Source organism: Orcinus orca, chromosome 2 (assembly GCF_937001465.1).
Source record: "Orcinus orca chromosome 2, mOrcOrc1.1, whole genome shotgun sequence".
Classification (NCBI taxonomy): domain Eukaryota; kingdom Metazoa; phylum Chordata; class Mammalia; order Artiodactyla; family Delphinidae; genus Orcinus; species Orcinus orca.
Window position 1 is genome coordinate 186450585 of NC_064560.1, and position 21880 is coordinate 186472464.

The 21880-nt window shown below is 35.1% G+C and overlaps 2 protein-coding genes across 9 annotated transcripts in view; one reads left to right on the forward strand and one right to left on the reverse strand.

The window, feature by feature from the left end:
• The window catches only part of SPATA7 (spermatogenesis associated 7), a 35943-nt gene that overhangs the window by 12469 nt on the left and 1594 nt on the right, over positions 1–21880 (forward strand). For 5 of the 8 annotated variants that reach the window (XM_004262481.4, XM_012539490.3, XM_033418206.2 and 2 more), the window contains 6 exons: positions 3933–4066; positions 12247–12722; positions 13853–13919; positions 15590–15705; positions 17233–17286; positions 18641–18718. In XM_004262481.4, the coding sequence (XP_004262529.1) occupies positions 3933–4066; positions 12247–12722; positions 13853–13919; positions 15590–15705; positions 17233–17286; positions 18641–18718 (925 nt within the window). Of the gene's footprint in view, positions 1–745; positions 897–3932; positions 4067–12246; positions 12723–13852; positions 13920–15589; positions 15706–17232; positions 17287–18640; positions 18719–21880 lie in introns of all 8 variants that reach the window. The other 3 variants (XM_049705278.1, XM_049705279.1, XM_033418178.2) reach the window with 2 other exon arrangements.
• The window catches only part of PTPN21 (protein tyrosine phosphatase non-receptor type 21), an 89603-nt gene continuing 86934 nt past the window's right edge, over positions 19212–21880 (reverse strand). Inside the window, exon 23 of the transcript XR_007475168.1 lies at positions 19212–21136. The gene's annotated coding sequence lies outside the window, so the exon portion shown is untranslated. The remainder of the gene's footprint in view (positions 21137–21880) is intronic.

Here is a 21880-nt window from a genome sequence, read left to right on the forward strand (position 1 = left end):
TGAGCCAGTTGCCACCAGTGAGCATAGTGTCTTTATCAGGCCCTGTGCTTGGCACTTTGTATTCTCCCTCTTCTGTGACCTTTATGTTTGCAACAAGCCTTCGTGTAGGTTCTCATATCTTTGAATGAGTCTTAGGATTCGAGTAATTTTATAAGAAGGGTAAAGGCATTTTAGGCAAGAGTACAGTGTTGAGTATATATTTTTAAAGACCAGTTTCACCATAGCACACAAGCTATATGGGCTAGTCATTTTATGTCTTTCCCTCCTCTTTTGTAAAATGAAAGATAATCTCTAAGGATCCTTCCAGATTTTTAATTTCTATGCTGTATATTTCTTCTTCTATATCATATTAGTAACTTTTTATAGCACAGAAAACTGGTTCATATTTTTAGGCTTTCAAAATCTGAATCATTTGAATTAAGGTGGTTTTACCCAGTTGACATTAGATCAAATAATCTTCTTTAACTAGGCTCTAAATGGGAAAGTTTTGCTAAATTTTCATACTGAACAAGTTCCTGAACAATAGATGTATAAGACAAGATTATCTCTTTTTTATTCAGGTTGTGTAATTAACAAGCCTGAATGTATGTATTAATCCTCTTACTGAACCAAATTCACAATTTAAAATCCAAATTCACCAATTTAAAATAATCAGGCATTTTGCATATTTTGTTTAGTACACTAGAGTTTATTCAGTGACTAATTCAGCAATTATTTATTGGACACCTACTGTTTGCTTTTATAGACCTTACATTCCAGTTGAAGGAGACAAATGATAAGCAAATGCAAAGAAATGAGTAAATATAGACTATATCAGATGGTAATAAGTGCAATAAAAAAGAATGAAGCAGGATAAGGGAGATTGGGACTTTGGAGAAGAAGGCCTCACTGATAAGGTGAGCAGAGACCTGAAAGAAATAAGGGAGAAGCAAGTGGGTAAAGGAGGGAAGAGCAATCAAGATGGAGAAAACAGCACGTACAAAAGCCTTGACATGGCATTGTGATCAGTGGATCCAGGGGAACAGCAAGAAGAGCTGTATAGCTGGTGTGAAATAAGCCAGCTGAAGAGTGACAAGCGATGAGGTCACTGAGATGGGACAAAGAGATGCAGACCACATAGGGCTATGACTGTTTGCAAGCACTTTGGCTTTCACTCTAGATGAAATTGGAAGCCATTGGAGGGTCTTGAGTAGAGGAGAAGGAACAGAGCCAGTTTAACTTTAAAAGCATCTTTCTGGCCTATTGAGTTAAGAATAGTCTATAAGGGTCAGTGGTAGAAGCAGAATGACTAGTTAGGAGACAGTAATTCAGATGAGAAATAGTGGTGACTTGGACCAAAGTGCCTGTAAGTAGAGGGAATGTGAAATGGCTGGATTCTGGAAATATTTCAGATGTGTGTCAACAGTATTTACTGATGGACTGGATGTAGATAGAATACGAGAGAAAAAGAAGAGTGAGTCAAAGATGACTCCCAATACTGAGAGTCTGTCAACTAAAATAACAGTTACAACTTACTGAAATGAGGAATATGATAGGAAGATATTTAGGGGAGGAAGTGAATCAAGAGTTAAGTCTTGGTCATTTTAAGTTCAAAATAAATACCTCTTAGAAATCCAGGTGGAGATGCTGAGGAGGCAGTTGGAATACAAAGTCTGGAGTTCAGGAGAGAGTTCGAGGATGGAGATAAAAATTCAGAAATTGACGGCATATAAGTTGTATTTAAAGAATTTCTCCTATTTTTTGTTTTTAGAATTTAGACTTAGCTAGTGCTTATTTATCCCATGATATTTTCTGCTTTCAGTCAGTTGAGACAGGAGTTTTTCTTTCTGGCCATGTAAATGAAGAAAATTGTGATGGCTAGAAGAATTGCAAAGGTTATAATCACCAAACCAAAGTGTAATTAATAATCATTACTTTGTGTGTTACAAAGCTGATGCTCATTATAATCAGTATGAACTAACTTAGAAACAGGCTTTATAGACATATTTTAAAAAAGAAAGAAATCTGTGGTTTTGAGTCATCTCTGTTTTTATAAGATATACTCTTCTGTCATAGCAGACAACTGACTTGATAATTTCAGTCTTTATCAAAGCTAGAATATCTCTATATACTTTGTTGAATTGTCTAAATAATGCCATATTCTAATGCATTAGAAAGACTTTTTTTTTTTTTTTTTTTGCGGTACGCGGGCCTCTCACTGTTGTGGCCTCTCCCGTTGCGGAGCACAGGCCCCAGACGCTCAGGCTCAGTGGCCATGGCTCATGGGCCCAGCCGCTCCGCAGCATGTGGGATCTTCCCGGACCGGGGCACGAACCTGTGTCCCCTGCATCGGCAGGCGGACTCTCAACCACTGCGCCACCAGGAAAGCCCGGCTTTATTTTTTATAGCAGTTTCATTGACAAATAATTTTCATACCATAAAATTCATGGATTTTTACTAAGCTTACAGAATTGTGCAATCATCACTACAAACCAGTTTCAGAATATTTTCCTCACCTTAAGAAGATCCCCAAAATGATAGCTTTGCAGCTGCTTCCTCATCCCACTCCTAGCCTTGGAAGCCACTAATCTGCTTTCTTTCTCTATACATTTGCCTTTTCTGGACATTTTATATAAATGGAGTCATATATGTGTTTTTCTGCATTAGACTTTTACTTAGAATAATGTTTTTGAGATTAACCTATATGGTAACCTAAATCAGTACTTCATTCCTTTTTAATTGTGAAATAGTATTCTGTTGTATGGATAATGCCACATTTTGTCTATTTATCAATTGACTGACGCGCTGTTTCTGTTTTTTGACCATTATGAATAGTGCGCTATGAACATTCATGTACAAGTCTTTCGTGTGAATATGAATTTTCATTTCTCTTGGGCATACACCTGAGAATGGAATTGCTAGGTCATATGGTAAATTATACTTAACTTTTTAAGAAACTGCCAAACTGTTTTCTAAAGTGGCCATACCATTTTATATTCTCGCCTCCAACATAATTAGGATTTCAGTTACTCCATATCCTTGCTAACATGTTATTGACTCCTTTTTTGATTATAGCCATTCTAGTGGGTGTGAAGTGGTGTCTCATTATGATTTTAATTTGCATTTTCCTCATGATTAAGGATGTAAAGCATTTTTTCATATGCTTATTGGCCATTTGTATATCTTTAGTGTCTTTTCAAACCTTTTGTCCCTTTTTTTCCCCCTAAATCAGGGTGATTTGAAACTTGAAATTATCTTGTCCATTAAGTTGATATAGATTCCAATTAAAAAGTATATGTTAAATTTTACATGAAAATACAAGTCATTTTACTTATGGTTAGCCTTCTTTTTAACTCTGAAACTTGACTAGCTTTCATTTTGCCATTTTCAGTCTTTGATAATGACTCAATACCTGACTTAATGCACACTAAAATGTGAAACCCCCTTTTTCGTTTGTATTTTCAAATGACTAGCAGTTAAGAAAAATGGAAATCAGTTATCCTAATTAAAAATAATGTTTTAAAATTTAGTGTCATTTTTTTGACTCATATAAAGCTTAAATTTTTATAGCATATGATGGTATTGACAATAATATTTGCGGGGGAGTATATGGATTAATTAAAACTCTGCATTTGGTGATTACAGTTGCAGACAACACGGTCAAGCATTTCTAACCTTTATATCTCTATATCTGCTAGGAATTGCTCCCTTGCGCCCTTAGGCTTAATCAATTTGTCATATCTTGTTTCTGCTCTTTAAATAGTCAATCCATTTGAAGTTTCTATGAATTAAATATTTGTTATCTTTATACAGAAAAGTATATGGATTTTTATTTACATATCAGTAGTATAAACATTTTTAGCAAGAAAAAAGTGCCCTTTACTAGTCATCTAACACCAAAAAATTAATTTTTCTATTTTATTCTGTATTTCAAAAGATTTTTTCCCCCTCAGATGCAGACCAACAACGAAGAGAGAAACTCAAAAAGGAATTAGCACGGTGTGAAAGGGAATTGAAATTAACTAAAACTGCAATGCAATCCAATTCTAAAAGTAATTCCAAGTCATTATTTAACACTCTACAAAAGGTAAGATAGTATTTTTACCTTTTAAAAGTAAATGTTTCTAAGATACTTCATTGGTGGTGGAACCTGACTTTTTGATAATGTTTACTATAGGTCAGAATTGGTACACTTTCCTGTAAATAGCCAAATAGTAAATATTTTAGGCTTTCCAGGCCACAACTATTGTGTCTCTGTCACAACTATTGTGCCATTGGAAAGCAGCCATAGACAGTACGTAAATGAATGGACATAGCTTTGTTCTAGTAAAACTTTATTAACATATAAGGTGGTGGGCCAGATTTGACCTGTAGGCTATAGTTTGCTGACCCCTGCTTTAGGTTTTTTGTGATACCCTTTATCATCTGATTAAGGGAATTCTTTTCGATTCCTAGTTTGCTAAGAGGATTTTTTTCCTTTCTCATGAATGTGTGTTAATTTTATCAAATTCTTTTTCCGCATTTTTTGAAATGATGTTACAATTTTTCTTTTTAATCTGTTCAAATGTAGTGAATTATAATCGAGTTTCTAATGTTAAATCAACTTTGCATCCCTAGTATAAACACAGGTTTGTCATGATGTAATTCCTTTTTTTATACATTACCAGATACAGTTGCTAATATTTTGTTTAGGGTTTTAGCATCTATGTCCATTATTGATATTGACCTGTCATTTTCCCTTTTTTTCTGCTATGTCAGGTTTAGCTAGCCTCATAAAATAAACTGGGTGCTATTTCCTCTTTTTCCATGCCCTAGAGTAGTTTATGTAAGTTTGGAATTATTTGTTCCTTGAATTTGATGGAACTCAGCACTAAAATTATTTGGGCCTAGAGTTTTATTTGTGAGATTTTTGACTGCAATTTTTGAAGTCATTATAGAACTATTTTCATAAGTTGTACATATGTAGAAAGTTGTCCATTTCATCTAAATTTTCAAATTCTTGGCATAGACTTGTTCATAATATCTCTTAAATCATTTCATAATCTCTCTTGAATATGTATTAGTTCCTCTTTTTATCCTAATGTTGTTTATTTGTGCCTTCAGTCTTTTCTTTATTATTCTTACCAGAGATTTGTCAGTTTTATTAATCTTTTTAAGGGCACATCTTTTACTGCATTGATCCTCTCTGTTGTACTTTGTTTTCTAGTTGGGTAATGTTCATGCTTTATTTTCCTCTTTTGGCTTTCTTTGAGTTTATGTTACAGTACTTTCTTCTACTTTTGTTTAGTTTATTTTCAGCCTCACTTCTTTCATAGTATGAGCATTTTTAAGGCTATATATTTTCCTTCAAGTGCTGCTTTAGCTGCATTCCACAAGTTTTGATATGTGGTATTTTTATTATGGTTCAGTTCAAAGTATTTTACAGTTTCCATTATAATTTATTCTTTAACTCAAGCGTCTTTTAGAAGTGTTTATTAATCTCTATTTTTTTTCCTGGTTTTCTCTTTGTTACAGATTTCTAGCCTAATTGTATTTTGATCAGGGAACATCTGTGTGATATCCATTTCTTGAAATTTGTTGAGACTTGTTTTATGGCCCAGTAGGTAGACAGTTTTTTTTTCTTTTATTTGTTTGGACAATATTTTTTAATGCACTATGTCATATGTGTTTGAAAAGAAAATATATTCTGTAGCTGTATGTAGTATTTAATATATAGTGTATGCATTAGATTAAGTTTTATATCTTTTAGGTGTTCAAATCTTATTGATCTTTTTGTCTAATTAGTCTATCTTTTATTAAGAGAAATCTTTCACATGATTATATATTTAGCTATTTCTCCAAGAATTAGTACTAGCAATTTTTGTTTTATATGTTTTGAGTCTATGTTATTATATACATACAGACTTAGAGATGATATATTTTCTTGGTGAATCTAACCTGTTGTCACTGTGGTTTGAACTTCTTTGCCTTGATGCTTTTTATATTAAAGTGTTTTCTGATAGTGATATAGTTAAACCAGCTTTCATTTCATTAGTATTCCTTTGGTATATCTTTTTCCTTTTTTTTTTTTTTTTAACGGTACGCGGGCCTCTCACTGTTGTGGCCTCTCCTATTGCAGAGCACAGGCTCCAGACGCGCAGGCTCAGCGGCCATGGCTCATGGGCCCAGCCGCTCTGCGGCATGTGGGATCTTCCCGGACCGGGACACGAACCCGTGTCGCCTGCATCGGCAGGCGGACTCTCAACCACTGTGCCACCAGGGAAGCCCCCACTTTTTCCATTTTTTAATCCTAATATTTTAGATAGGTTTTAGGTGGGTCAGATTATTCACTCTGATAATCTTTGCCTTTTAAAGTGGAGCATTTAGTATGTTTTCATTTCTTCTTTCTTCTTGTGTACTTTGTATTTGACCCACAGTAGTAGGCAGGATTCTAAGCCCCACAGTGATCCCCACCCTTAAATAATCCCCTCGTCTTGAGTGTAGGCAGTACCTGTAACTTGCTTCTAACCTATGGGATGTAGCAAAGGTGATGGAATATCACTTCTGTAATTGTTACGTGGCAAAGTGAAGGGAATTTCCCCCTGTAGATTGAGAGAAAGGAAAAATTGGTCTGAGAGTAATTTCTGCAGTGGGTGCTGTTCCCCTCCCCTAGCCATGCCAAAGAAACAAGGGAAGGGGGAAATTTTCTCAGGATTCTTCCTGCTCTTCCCTGAGAGCTTTTGGTGGAAAAGCTCTTTCCTAGAGGAAAAGCCTGCAAGAGGGTACAAACTCCCCAAGTCTCAGAGGCTTCATACTCTTACACTAGTCCACACTCAGTCCTTAGCAATTAGCTAAAAACTTCTAGCATAATCTTCTTACCAGTTTATATGTCATTCAGCAGCATCTGTCCCAAATAAGCAAATGCTTAGGTTCTGTTTCTCCCTGCAGGTACCTATATCACTGTGGATTTTAGGTTAGTTGTGACCTTAGTTCTCTCAGTAGTTCAAGAAAAATCATTAATTTGCAGTTTGTCCAGCTTTTTTTCTTATTATAATGGTGAGACCTATGCTCTTTCCATTTCTCTCCATCTGTCAGCTGAAACTGGAAGTCTTTTTGTGTGTGTGATGGTCTCTTTTTAAACTTTTTAATTTTGAAAATTTTAGCATCTCTAAAAATAGAGTGGTATAATGAACCCACGTATTCTTGTCCCCTAAGTGCAACGATGATCAATTCAGGGCCAGACTTATTTCATGTATATCCTCACTCACTACCCCCATCCCAGATTATTTTGATGCAAATACCAGATATATAATTTTATCTATAAATATTTCTGTATATATCTAAATATCTAAAAGATAGACCACCATATCATTATTATGCCTTAAAAATTAATAATTCCTTAATATCATCAAATATCCACTGTTCACATTTCCCCATTATCTCTCTTTTTTTTTAAGTTTGTTGGAATTGGAATCTAAATAATTTCAACTAATTGATACATTTATTTTAATCAATAATTTCTCTTTCCCCCACCTTTTTATCCCCCTACAATTTATGTGTTGGAAAAAACTTGAGTCATTTGTCTTGGCTTAAGGTTTTTGTGGACCATCTGGGTAATGCAAATTTAGGCTGCAAGCTTGTGTGGAAGCAGCATATGATTTCGCATTCTCAAAGGCCACTGTTCTCTCAGTGCCAGTGTTCAAGATGGGCAAGTTTCTTTGTAAGTCATCTAATTGGAGGGTCGCCATTGAGAGGATCCCAGATTCATGAGCATGGTCTCCTAGACTGTCTAGATTAGGCCCTGAGCTTTGTTTTCTGTCCCCTAGCAACTGTGATATGGAAAAACTATTGCCTGTTGGTAAAAGCCGTTTCATTTTTGACTCCAGCTCTTTCCATTGTACATGAAGATGTGACATATCAGTAGGCAGGGGTAAAGACTAAGGGCATTTGTGAATTAAGAGTGAACCTGGCTCCTTTTTCTCTGAGAAGTGTGGCAGAGCCATAGACCAGTTTTTAGTTGGGAAGTTATGTCATCACATTAACACTTTACAAAGACTACACTGGCAGCAGGGAAGGACAGACTAATTGTGTGACAGTTGCAGTATAGGGAAGAAATGATTAAGATATGATCTATAAGACAGCAGGAGCATAAGGAATATATATTTAGGAGACATTTAGAAAGTAGAATCCCCAGGACTTGGTGACTGATCAGATGATATGAAGAGCAAGAGGCAGGAATTAAAGAGGTTTCCAGGTTTCTGGCTTGGGCAACTGGGAGGTTTCCAGGTTTCTGGCTTGCCCGAGTTTACTTGTTCGGACCTGCTTAATTTGAGATGCGTTTGGAACATCTAATATATTCAGTAGAGAGCTGGATATAAGTATCTGTGTCAGGAGAGAGGTCTGGGCTGAAAATAGATTTGGGAGTCATCAGGAAAGCTGTAAATATGTTTAAGAGTCCCCAAGGCTGTTTTGTAGATAAAAGGACTAGGAATAGAGCTGCTTCCTTTAGAATAAGCCTGCTATACACTGTACCATCTGGGAATCTGTTCATCAGTATTTGACTCATGTATGTATTTTCATTTTCAGTGATGGTACTTTTTAAACATATTTTTTAAAATATGTTTCTATTATCTAGCATTTTGAATATAAATTAATAATTCTATTTTAGGTAAGGATGGGATTTGTTGAAAACAAAATATATAATTAAGTCTGTAAATGGACGATGTTTTCCATTCATTTTACCTTCAGTCACTGTAACCCTGTAACTTTTTGCTTCTAAAAATATAGTTCATTTATGCTTTTATATAAGTATATTTTTTACTCCATTTAGACTTAATAGTAATTTGCAATTTGCTTACATTTTTTATAATACTTGATGATAAATATTTAGATACATTCAAATTAAAATTATTATTTGGGGCATAATATTTTGATAATTGGGTGGGTTTATGATTAACAGTTACCTGTAGTTATAATCTGCATTTACTGAAAAGTTTGCTACAATTCAAAAGAAAGTGGTAACTTTGGCCTCTGGACATATTAGCTGTTTATATACGTGAGACCATGTAATCAAAAACTTTTTCTTTAATTGCCCACACTGTAATATGGGCTACTTATTTTCTCTTACATTTTGACTTACATGCTATCACCTCAGACACTTTTAAGTCTGCACCTTATACCTCACACACAGTTATTCACCACTCACTCACATCACTGGTGCAGCACATACCATGTGATATTAAGATTAATTGAATATATGAATGTGATTCATGTTCTTAAATAAATCTATTTTAAAAGCACTATAAAACAGTGAAAATCAGAAGCTATCAGTTTCTTTTGTAAAATACAATTTGAAGCTTTTTGCAAAACAAGTGTTAATCAAATTTTTAAATAAATTGTATCTATCCTGTTCTGCACTTGAATTGATTCCTCAACTGTTTTAAAACCTGACAATTGGAAAATCTTTGTATACCATTTCTTCTGACATTATCCCTGAAAAAGATTGATTTAATACTCAGTTATTCTGTGATTGTAAAATTGGATAGGTATTTTTGACATAAAAACATGTATGTGTTAACTGTCAATGATTATCACTTTACATAAATTCTTAAATCACAGAAACAGTTTACAACAAATTGCATTAAAGTGAAAGTGGTCAGATTACCACCAGAATTTTTGTTCCATTGACAATAATTGATGAACACTTTTCTGATTTTAGAACTTTACAGTGATCTGCTATTTTAATTTTGGTGAATTTACCAGTGTGTTACACATTTTCTATGAAAATCATATCCAAGCTTTCTGATATTCGTAGTTAAAAATTATATAATCTCAAAAAAGCAGATAGGTATAGTTGGTTTTGCACTGTGTTCTACTGGTTTCCAAGGAAAGAAGAAATAGGATACAGGGTAGGAATTATAAGATATAAAGATACAGAAAAGTTTCATGCCTTCAATTGATTCAAGAGCAATTTTCCTAGCCCATTTCAGACAGATGAGAGTATATTCCTGCCTTTAAAGACTTTCTTTGGTATTTCATTTTGTTTATTAAATAACCATTACTGGTAAGAATTTTCTCACAGGCAATCTAATGCCTTATGCATTTCTGCCTGCTATGATCCCAATTTGTTCTGTTCCCCAAGTGTAAATAATTCCTGTGATTATTATTTAATAGCCCTAAAAGATTTTTCAGATCATACTTAGAAATTGCTTTCCGGAGAGCCAAACTCCTCTGGTACATAAGCTGCAGTGTGAACCTAGCTTGGGAACACTTTTTACAACTAACGTGTTAAAGTCATTAACTAAACACTACCCTAGTGACTCACAGTTTAATGCCAAAATACTTAGTTGCTTTGAGTAATTCTGCTTTATATTTGGGATAAAGTTGGAAAGCACTTGGAAAGGAAATAGGTGACTTGACCTATTTTAGGCTGTAGTCACAATATCTAGTTATCTGCAATTTCCTTGCTGAGGTAAATCAATATGTAAGTTAGCTGACTTGTTCATTACCATGAAAGGAGTTAAAATCAGCTTAAGATTCCTGGTGGTGTAAAAAAAATCTAAAAATGTATAAATTTCAAATGAGTCTGTAAAATAGATAGTATGATGTAATGGGAAGAGCATAGGCTCACCTGGGTTCAAATCTATGAGACCCTGCCCCTCAGGTTCTTCATCTGCATAGTAGAGGTACTAATTGTACCACCACCCAGAAGTTGATGTGGTGATTAAATGAGTCGTACATGTAAATTAATTAGAACAGTACCTTGCACATAGTATGCACTCCGTATGTAATAGTAGCAGTGGTAATAGTAACAGTTCTTACTATTCCTCTTTTATTTCTACTCAAAGGCAATAACAGTACCTTGTGCACAGAAAGCACTCAGCTCCTTTCTTATTCAGCTTGCTTATCTTCCTCTTGTTTTCCTCCCCATGAGCTTGTAGGACAGATATAACTGGCTAAATCCCAGCCTTTTTCACTGCAGATTAACTTCCATGTAACTTCTTCTCTACCATTTAATAAAGTGCCTCAAAGTTCTGTAAAGGATACACAGGTGTCCCTAAAGTCTGGAATCATGGACAAGGCATCTAGTCTATGGGCACCTAGTCTGTAAAAGAATAAAATATTACCTATACTCTTAAACCTTATGAATACCCTGTAGAAATAGTTCTTCCAAAGTTAAACCAAACATATATACAATGGAATACCACTCAGCCATAAAAAAGAATGAAATAAAGCCATTTGCAGCAACAGGGATGCATCAAGAGATTATCATACTAAGTGAAGTAAGTCAGAAAGAGAAAGGCAGATACCATATGATATCACTTATGTGTGGAACCTAAAATATGGCACAAGTGAACCTATCTATGAAACAGAAACAGACTCACAGACATAGAGAACAGACTTGTGGTTGCCAAGGGGGAGGGCAGGTGGGGGAGAGATGGATTGGGAGTTTGGGGTTAGTAGGTGCAAACTATTACATATAGAATGGATAAACAAAAAGGTCCTACTGTATAGCACAGGGAACTATATTCAATATCCTGGGATAAACCATAATGGAAAAGAATATTAAAAAGAATGTATATATGTGTATAACTGACTCACTTTGCTGTACAACAGAAATTAACACATTGTAAATCAACTATACTTCAATTAAAAAAAAATTTTTTTTTAATGGTTAAACCAAAAAGAAATAGAGCAGGCCAAAATGCCTTCCTTTCAAAGCTTTCCCCACTCATGAGAGGTTGAGAAAGAAACATATGAACTTCCCTATGGCATCAACCTTTCTTAATTATGTTTAAAATATCAGTTACTTAAATCAGGGCTCCATACATCTATACATTGTGAAGAGAAGTTCCTTTTCATTCCTTCAAAGCCTTTAAGTCACAGAGGAACTGCTGGCACTGAAGGTGGTCATGACAAGGCAGGAATGGGTGGATGCTGCCACCAGCAGTGGTTGAGAAGGGGATTAGTACTCACGATTGGTTTGGAAACTCAAAACTGAGATCTACCTCAGTACACAGGTTCAAGACCACAAATATGGTTATATGTTATTAATCATTTTTTTAGTTTCAGAAAGAAAAATGATTGCTATTGCTTATATTTAGAATTATATTTTTATATATTAATAATTCAAAAACTTGAATATAACTTCAAATACAAATTTTCAGGAACATACACACTATATTTGTAGAGCCCTGAGGCTCTACATTTTTTAATGTGTAATCTGGAGATCCCCAATTATCTGAATTTGTAAATGTAACTGATCACTGTTAAACCAAATGTTCTTAGCCTCCAGGAGAACCACAAGATGAAGATGCTATGTTAATCGAAGAAGTGAACAGATTTCCATCCTTTAAAAGGTCACCAGTAACTTCTTCAGAGCGACTACACTTAAATCCACCTAAATCCGATAAAGTCCTCACAAATGGTACTGAGAAGAACTCCAGTTCCTTCCTGTCCAGCATGGATCACGCTGCCTCTGGGCCCAGGAAATCATCCTCTGGAACCTCCTACGGCAGAAGGCCCCGGAGCACATCCCTAAATTCCCAGCGGTTTCAGTTAGTAATTTCGAAAGCACCCAGTGGGGACCTTTTGGATAAACATTCTGAACTCTTTTCTAACAGACATTTGCCATTCACCCCACGCACTTTAAAAACAGAAGCAAAATCTTTCCTGTCACAGTATCGATATTATACACCTGCCAAAAGAAAAAAGGATTTTACAGATCAGCAGATAGAAGCTGAAACTCAGACTCAGTTAAGCAGGTATGGCACAACAGCCAATAGTAGATCCTTCACGATGTGGTAGAAATTAAATAATATTCCTTACTTTATATCATGTACCCTATGTGCCACACTTAAGGTCTGGTAGTGCCCTTTTGATTAGAATGAGGTTAATGTGGCTTTTCCTTCTGCATGAATCACTAGAACTATCAGAGTAATTGTTGAAAAAATAAATAGCTATTAAACTTGTCAAGCTCCTTATAAACATGAATGTTACGTATTTTAATTTATTGTTTCAAACATGGTACTAGAACTTTTGTATGTTTTTAAATATACTTTCAGAGAATCCGTAAAGTATGTCATCAGACAGCATTTGTGTAAATATGTTTATTGATTTATGTTAGAAATGGCAAAACAATGGGCTATATTGGGGGAGAAAAAGCAACTGTTTGTCTAACTACCCCTATGCTTCCCTCCCTGCAAATACTCAGCAACAGCTCCTCAGGTATAATGTAGGCAATTGGGATAATTTCTGGAAATTAAGTATAATTTGCCTCAGTAATATTTTCATATACAGTAGTGCCTGGCACATAATGAATATTCATTAAAGGTTGCCAGATGATTGAAGAAAGAAACAAATCTTGTAAAGTATTGAGTGTTAGCGGATTTGTGATTGTTTTTCCTAGTGTTATATAAATGAATACTTATCTGGTGCTAGGTTTTAATTATTTTTAAAAGTAAAAAACAATTTATGACTAGTATTCTTTTGTCTGGGTAAAGATAAGAGGTATAGTAAGATCAGTCTGTATACATTTAAAGAATTAAGGAATTAAATGATAGAATTTTTAAGTGAAGAAGAAATGAGGGAAGCAAATACAACGAATACTTTTCTGATTATATTTTTGACAGCTTTTGAAGATAATGCTTTCCACTTCCCTAGTCCCATTCTGTCCAACTGAAATCTAGCTGCTATTCAAAAAAAGGAAAAAGAGGCATATGTAATCCAAACCATATCTATTTCCCGATTATATAATTAGAAATTACACATTCTACAAGAATAGATGCATTTTATATCTTATGTTTGAAGTTTATTTTTTTCTAGCCAGTAAAGCTTATTATCACAGTGTTTATACTTTGAAGATTTAACAATAATTTCTTTTAAAATATTACAGCTTTCAGTCTGATTTTGAGACAGTTGAGATTAAGAACTTCACAGATTCAGAAATGAACATAAAGCAGGTAATAAAAATGAGATTTCTTTGTGTCCCACATTAGAATTATAGCTGCTTTAACAGAACATGTGTAGCTATTTGGACTGTGAAGAATAATCTCTTGATGACACTTCTTGCATGTGATACAACCAGTATACAGAAGTATTGCTTGTTTACAGATGGTTATAGGTCTCTGTGAGTGGCCAGGTGGATCCTGCCCAATCCGGGAGGTCATTTTTTGTTAGCAACTTTTCTAGGTGGTTGGTTGGCTGGCTGGATAGACGGGTGGATGAGTAAAATACCTTATATGTTCTTTTCAAAGTTGCAGACTTGGATCACTAAAGGAGCCAGAAAAGTTGTGCAGAAGTTATTTTAGTTTCTATGCCTGTATTTTTTTTAAAGAATTGCCACTGATTATATTATTGGAAATAATACATTTTATAAAAACAGGTGGATATCATTCTCCTGTGCTTGCTTTTACTTTTGTCTAGACTGTAAAGATCTTTTTTAGTGTTTGTATTTTGAATGTTTAGCAATCATTTATTTTAAAATATTACAGCTTTAAGTCTGACTTTGAGATATAAACTGATTATTTTTATTTTAGGGGTATTAATCATACACTAATTTAAATTTATTGTTTGTGAAAAAGGTTTGTCTATTAAAATGTCAAGCAGATTCAGGGATAATATAAGCATACTCAGCTTCCCTCTTCCCTTCTGAAAATGGGTAGAGGATCGTAGTTTTCCATCCCAGCCATTAATAGCTTTTTGACATAGGGTTCTGCCATTTAAGGCCCAAGGACAAATCAGTTCCTCTGAGAGCTGAGTTTCCACCTCTAGAAAAACTGTACTTGATGTGCAGGATCATTGGAAGGATTAAATGTTGTAGGTAAAGTACCTAGTCTGACCCGGGCTCAGTAAATGATGGCTATGACTAGCTTGAGATTTAGGAAGAGGGTTTTTAGCTCCGTAGATAACTAAATAAACTAAAGCAGAAGTCCGTTTTTATGACATTGTGCTCCGAATGTTTATCTAATAACCCTGTAAGAAAACGGCATGTCCCCTTACTCCATAATCAACTTGAGGAAGCTAGTAAGAGTATTAGCTACAGTAGATAGACCATCCTAACAGCACTTTTAAAACGGTAAAGCACTACACATAAATTAGCATTCTAAAGATTAACTCGGATAATGCAAGTAAATGCATGACACAGTATCTGGCCCCTCGTAAGCGTTCTATAAAAGTAGGCTGCCATTATTTTTGTTTTTTTCTTTATATTGTTGTTCGTACTGCCGGAGCTACCACTGCTTCAACAATACATATTTGATAGGTTGGCATTTGAAACAGATGGGCTATTTGAGTTTCTGAATAATTGGCTATTTTCTTTCAAGTTTGCTTATTTGCTTGGTTTCTCTTTATATGTTTATTTGTGGTATTCTTTAATGTCATTTAAAATATTCGTCATTAAAATATAAGAAATTGTTTTACCTTTAAATAAATTTAAGAAAAAAGTCTTGATTGTGTGAAAAGTGAATTCTGAAACATCCTTTGTCCTAATATATCAGTCACATTTATCTACTGGGTATCTCTGTGCTCTTTCATCAACTACTTTTGGAAATTTCCTGTTTTGCTTTAGTTCTGCTTTCATAATGTATTTTTGAAGCAAAATAAAGATTTATTCTTCTCATTGCATCCCCAGGCATCTAACTGTATGTCATATGGTACCAAAGGAAAAATAACCCCTTTACCTTTACAAGGACATGAATTACCATGGGATGAGGTTAAAGACAGTGCTCTTCAGTGTTCCTCATCAAGGTATTTCACCTGTTTATATCTAACTGCTTTCCTGTGTAACAGACGTACAGACTTTGCAACATGAGGGGACTTCCCTGGCGGTCCAGTGGTTAAGACTTCGTGCTTCCACTCCAGGGGGTGAAGGTTTGACCCTGGTCAGGGGAACTAAGATCCCACGTGCCACGTGCTGTAGCGGGGTGGTGGCAGGGGACAGACACTTCAGACTTGGAAACATGAGTACTGTTTTAACTGAATGCTCTCCCATCTGTTTTGGTATTACACAATTCAGTGGCCCTGTTAGTTTTACTAAGGAAGTATTACGAAGTAGGTGGTCACTAAAAGTGTAAATGAATTCATTTTGCTAATTCATTAATAAAGGGAAAAGGGATACAGGCTTGTATTATTTACTATCCCTCTTCATTATGAGAAAGGATTTTCCCCAAGACAGATCCTCCAGCAGTGATGCTAACCAGTTTACATGGCACAGATAGTACTGAAGAACCCTACCATTTGAGGATTCAGCATTTGTGCTTTTGAATATTCCTCCTGTGCTAGTGCTTTATCTGTCCGTGCTTTGTAGAGGAGGCACTATTTTTTAAAACGACTCCTCATGTTTTGGAATTACAGAACACTGCGCCTAAAGAAAAAAGATAGGTTAGCAGGTAGTACAGAACTTAAAAAATGCCTTTGATAGCTTCAGCTGTCAAGTGCATTTCCAGTGTCAGAGTTTGGATATGAGATGAAGGAGGTGGAAGGAAAAAAAGACTAAAGAGCAAGAATGAGACATCCTGTAGCAGACTGGAAGCAAGCACACGCAGCCCTGCAGGGCCCAGGTCTTCCCTCAGGCCTTTCCTTAGGGAGATCTCACCTGGAAAGGCTTTTTGTGGGGAGGGAGTGGCAAGGAGGTTTGTTGCTGACTTCTCTGTCTGGAAATTCATGATGCTTTAGTACTCATAGCTTAAGATACTCTCTTGAGCCAGTTGAGCCAGTCTTCAGTGAATATAAAGAATAACCTAAAGAAAGGGATAGTTATCTTTCCCAGTAGCTTCTATCTAAAAGAAGTAAAGTAAAATATTATAATTGAATATACCTGAATAGGAAGCTTGGAATTAACTAATGATGACATAACTGAATAATGACAAAGTTTATCATAATTAACAGCTTAAAACTTTTTTCTATAGGGAGATATGTTTCCAACATCATTTATGTTTTAATCTTAGTCAAACTAATTGTTTATACAAGGTAAGTTTCATAGTACAATTTTTAAAAGGATCATGAATTTGTAATTACAAGACTAGTTTAAAAATCTATCTTTGCTACTTACTAACACATGACCTTGGCAAGTTACTTAGCCTTTCTGCCCCAGGTGAATTGTTTAGGAAGTGGAAAAAATAACACCTACCTAAAATACCTGACAGGGTTTTTCTGAAGATAAGATTAGATAATGAATGTGAAAAGTGCTTTAAAATTCTGAAACATATTATTACTAACATATTACTGTATGCCAAATCATTGTTTTGTTCAAACACTCTAATTTTCTCTTTCCAGGGCAGTATGTCAATGTTCCCTGCAGCCTCCTTCAGGGAGAAAAATCTATTCTGAGTAAGATATTTTTGACTTCTTCATTTTGCTTAGTGGAAATGAAGAATTAAGACTCACACAAATTATTATTAAATTAGTCAGGATTGAACACTAATCTTTCTTTACAACCAGCTTTGGGGTTCAGTCGTATAATGCACACCAAATCTGAGAGAATGACCAGAATTTTCTGAAATAATTATTAATCACTTCATCTTTATGTCCAGTAGAAATTTGTCCCTAAGTTAATAATACTTGCTATTTTTTTTAATAATTAGTACCCATAATTTTTATTTTTATAAATAAAAATAATAAAGATGAGTTTTAGAGAAATGTAGGCTTGGTAGCTCAGGATACCATTCTTGGAGGTTTCTAACTTCACCAGTTTTTTGCAGATAAAAAACCCACTTCTGGGTTTGAATGTTGTTTTAGTTAAGCTGTATTTTTTCAGGGAAAACAATCTACTTTTATAGACTTTCATTTATTCTCAAACTTGCTGCCTGTGAATTGGTTTGAAAGTGTAATTTTTATGCAGTATTTTAGTCTTCTATTTGATTTGCTAATTAACTCTTTCCCTTGTATTTACTTTTTCAGTAATTGAGTAGTTACTTGCTGTTTACATTTTCTATCATCACTGATTTTTAGCTAATTAAAATCAAACCTATAATAGTACCCTAATTTTCTTGTAATAACTTGTAAAATATAGTTAACTCAGAAGATAATATAACAGAGAAATGTGTCCAAGTAATTAAAATTTATTACTGTATATACACAGATTTTTCTTTTAGAATATTTTTCCTCATCTCCAAACCTTTTGAGGAAAAAAAATAATTTTTTCTGCTCAGTAAATTTCTCAACCTTAAAACAGTATGCTCTCCTAGGAGCAGGAGAGGATTTCATCGTTGAAGTTTCTGTTTCTCTGGATGACTTTCTTCCTTCCCCTCTGCCATGCAGAGGGACTCACACCTCTGCTGCTGGACCTGGTCAGGAGCCAGAGGAAATTGAAAATGCTTGTCAAGAACACGGGCCCCCGGTGGGTCACACCTAGTTGCCCTCTTGGCGCTGCCCCTGGTTGCTTTCTGTTCTGTTTTGTTTTGTTTAATCCTTGCTTATTTTTTACTTCCTGATGAATGTTTCAGACATCTATGAAGTTTTACTCTATTAGGGAATATTGTCTCATCTTTAATATCAATAAATATCCTTGCATAATTTGAGAAGGTAGATGTAATGTTTGTTTTATAATATTCCTCATAATAATGTGAGATGGAAGTACATTTGTAATAGTACAGATATTTCTAATTAGGTACTCATGTTTCCTATCATTTTCAGAGTAAATAAGCAGTGATTTTTTATGCTGTATATCACTTTGCCTTCACAGTGAAGAAGAACTGTTGTATCTGAGTTTCATTGAAGATGTAACAGATGAAATTTTGAAACTTGGTTTATTTTCAAACAGGTTAGATTTTTTAAATTGTATTATAATGGTTGAATGATATATTAAATACTCTTCATTTGGTGTTAATTTTTTAAAGTTATTTCCACATATTAGGAAATGAAAATGATATTGCTTTCTTAGGGGATCATGTTCTTATAATTGATGTAATTGTTCTTATAATTGATAGTAAATTATAAAGGATGTTTAATTCATACTCTAAGACGAGTTCACAGTTTGTGGAGGTAGAGAAAAGAATAGAGAGTTTGTTCATTAAATACTGTCATATCTCTTAAATACAGAGAACAAATTGCCAGAGGTGGGGCAGGAGGGGCAGAATGGTTGAAGGGGGTCCAAAGGTACAGACTTCCATTTATAAAATAAACAAGTCATGGGGATATAATGTACAACATCATGACTGTAGTTAATAATATCATATTGTATATTTGAAAGTTACCAGGATAATAGATCTTAAAAGTTCTCATTACAAGAAAAAAATTTTCTGTAACTACATATGTTAACAGATGTTAACTAGATTTATTGTGGTGATTATTTTACAATATATACAAATATCAAATCATTACGTTGTACACCTTAAATTAATAATATGGCAATTATACCTCAATTTCAAAAAAATTTATCACAAAGAAAAAGAAATGGTATCCATATTTTTTGTTATAAATTTATTTATTTTTGGTTGCATTGGGTCTTCATTGCTACACGTGGGCTTTCTCTAGTTGCGGCGAGCGGGAGCTACTCTTCATTTCAGTGCACAGGCTTCTCATTGTCATGGCTTCTCTTGTTGCGGAGCATGGACTCTAGGTGTGCGGGCTTCAATAGTTGCAGCACACGGGCTCAGTGGTTGTGGCTCTCGGGCTTCAATAGTTGCGGCATGCGGGGTCAGTAGTTGTGGCTCACGGGCTCTAGAGCGCAGGCTCAGTAGTTGTGGCACACAGGCTTAGTTGCTCCATGGCATGTGGGATCCTCCCAGACCGGGGCTCGAACCCATGTCCCCTGCATTGGCAGGCAGATGCTTTTTTTTTAATAATTTATTTATTTTTATTTTTGGCTGTGTTGGGTCTTCGTTGCGTGCAGGCTTTCTTTAGTTGCAGCAAGTGGGGGCTACTCTTTGTTGCGGTGTGCAGGCTTCTCATTGCAGTGGCTTCTCTTATTGCAGAGCACAGGCTCTAGGCATACGGGCTTCAGTAGTTGTGGCACATGGGCTCAGTAGTTGTGGTTTGTGGACGCTAGAGCACAGCTCAGTAGTTGTGGCATGCAGGTTCAGTAGTTGTGGCTCACAGGCTCTAGAGCACAGGCTCAGTAGTTGTGGCGCATAGGCTTAGTTGCTCTGCAGCATGTGGGATCTTCTCGGACACGGGTTCGAGCCTCCTGCATTGGCAGGAGGATTCTTAACCACTGTGCCACCAGGGAAACCCCTAGTATCCATATTTTAAAGAAAACCATAAAACTGTCTTTATTCACAGATGACATTATCACCCATGTAAAAATCCCATACAGTCTACAAAGAAACAAGCCAAAAAAATACTGTTATATCCGTTAGTTTATAATAGACTAGTAAACTAAATTTTGCTGTTTCTTTGCAAAGATCCATCATCTCTTTTTACTATTTGAAACTGTCATGAGAATCAAAAGCAAGCTTTTTTTTTGTTACAACTGTTACTAGTAACGTGAGGACAAATTAAAGGCTACATTTGCACACTGTGAGTGAAAGGGGAAGTTTGCAAAACCAGATTAGTATTGTATATCTTAAGGAAACTGTGTGGTCCTGAGCCAGCTTATACATTTATTTAGCTGAAATTCATTTAGATAAAACTTTACGATATGTATCATAGGACCCCATTATGTATATGCTACATGCTTTCCCTGTCATAATAATATGTGAAGTGCAGACATTTTTAATGAGTTATTTCTATTTCTATATGAAGTTTCTTAAAGCGAACATTTTCATTATTAGTATAAAAAGCTACACCAAAAAGACCTGAATTTTTTTACAATAATTCTGTTTACCTCTTTATGTTAAAAAGGAATGTTTGCATAATGGGTGTAGAGTTTTAGATTTGCAGGATGAAAAAGTTCTATTGATCGGTTTCACAACAGTGTGAATATATGTAATGCCACTGAACTGTAGATTTAAAATTGGTTAAGATGGGGCTTCCCTGGTGGCGCAGTGGTTGAGAGTCCGCCTGCCGATGCAGGGGACACGGGTTCGTGCCCCTGTCCGGGAAGATCCCACATGCCGCGGAGCGGCTGGGCCCGTGAGCCATGGCCACTGAGCCTGCACGTCTGGAGCCTGTGCTCCGCAACGGGAGAGGCCACAACGGTGGTAGGCCTGCGTACCGCAAAAAAAAAAAAAAAGTTGGTTAAGATGGTAAATTTTATGTGTTCTTTTTACCACTACCACAGCAAAAACATTGATACCAACTGTAAATAAAAACAATAAAGCAAAGGTTAGAAGCCAAAACAGAAATGGTTGGCATGAAAAATGTGTATATATGCTTAAAAAACTCACATTTTTCTTTTAGATTATAAGGCTGTTTATTATGGCAGTTTTTATAGTAGCACCAAAAAATGGTATCAACCTACATGTTGAATAGTAAAGGTTCAGCTGAATAAATTGTAGAATGTAATAGTAAGTTCTGTTCAGAGATTTTAAATGATGTTGTAGAAGTGAATTTATTGATGCATAAAGATGTTCAAAATATATAGTTGATTAGAAAAAACAATATAGATATCAAAACAGTATGTATTGTGTAATCCCAATTTTGGTAAAGAAATATATATGCATAGAACAGTGCCCAGAAGTGACCGGTCCAAACATTATTGATAGTTTTAAAATACAGAATACAGATTTCTTGGACTTTTTAAACATTTCAAATAATTCAGAAAAACTAAATCTAAGATTGGCTTATAACTTCACTGAGAGTAACAAATGGTAAAATGAAACCGGTTGATATACTCCTGTGATAGCTAGACAAGCATGGTGTAGTTGAAAGAATGTGTCTGGAGCCAGACATATCTGGGTTTCATTCTCTTAATTGCTTGTGACCTTAGGGGAGAGTAAACCATCATCTTAGACTATGTTGTTTTCTCGTCTTTTAAAATGGGTTTTATAATACCTTTGTCTCCCAGTATTGGTCATGATCAGAGAGGTATAATGATTATTAT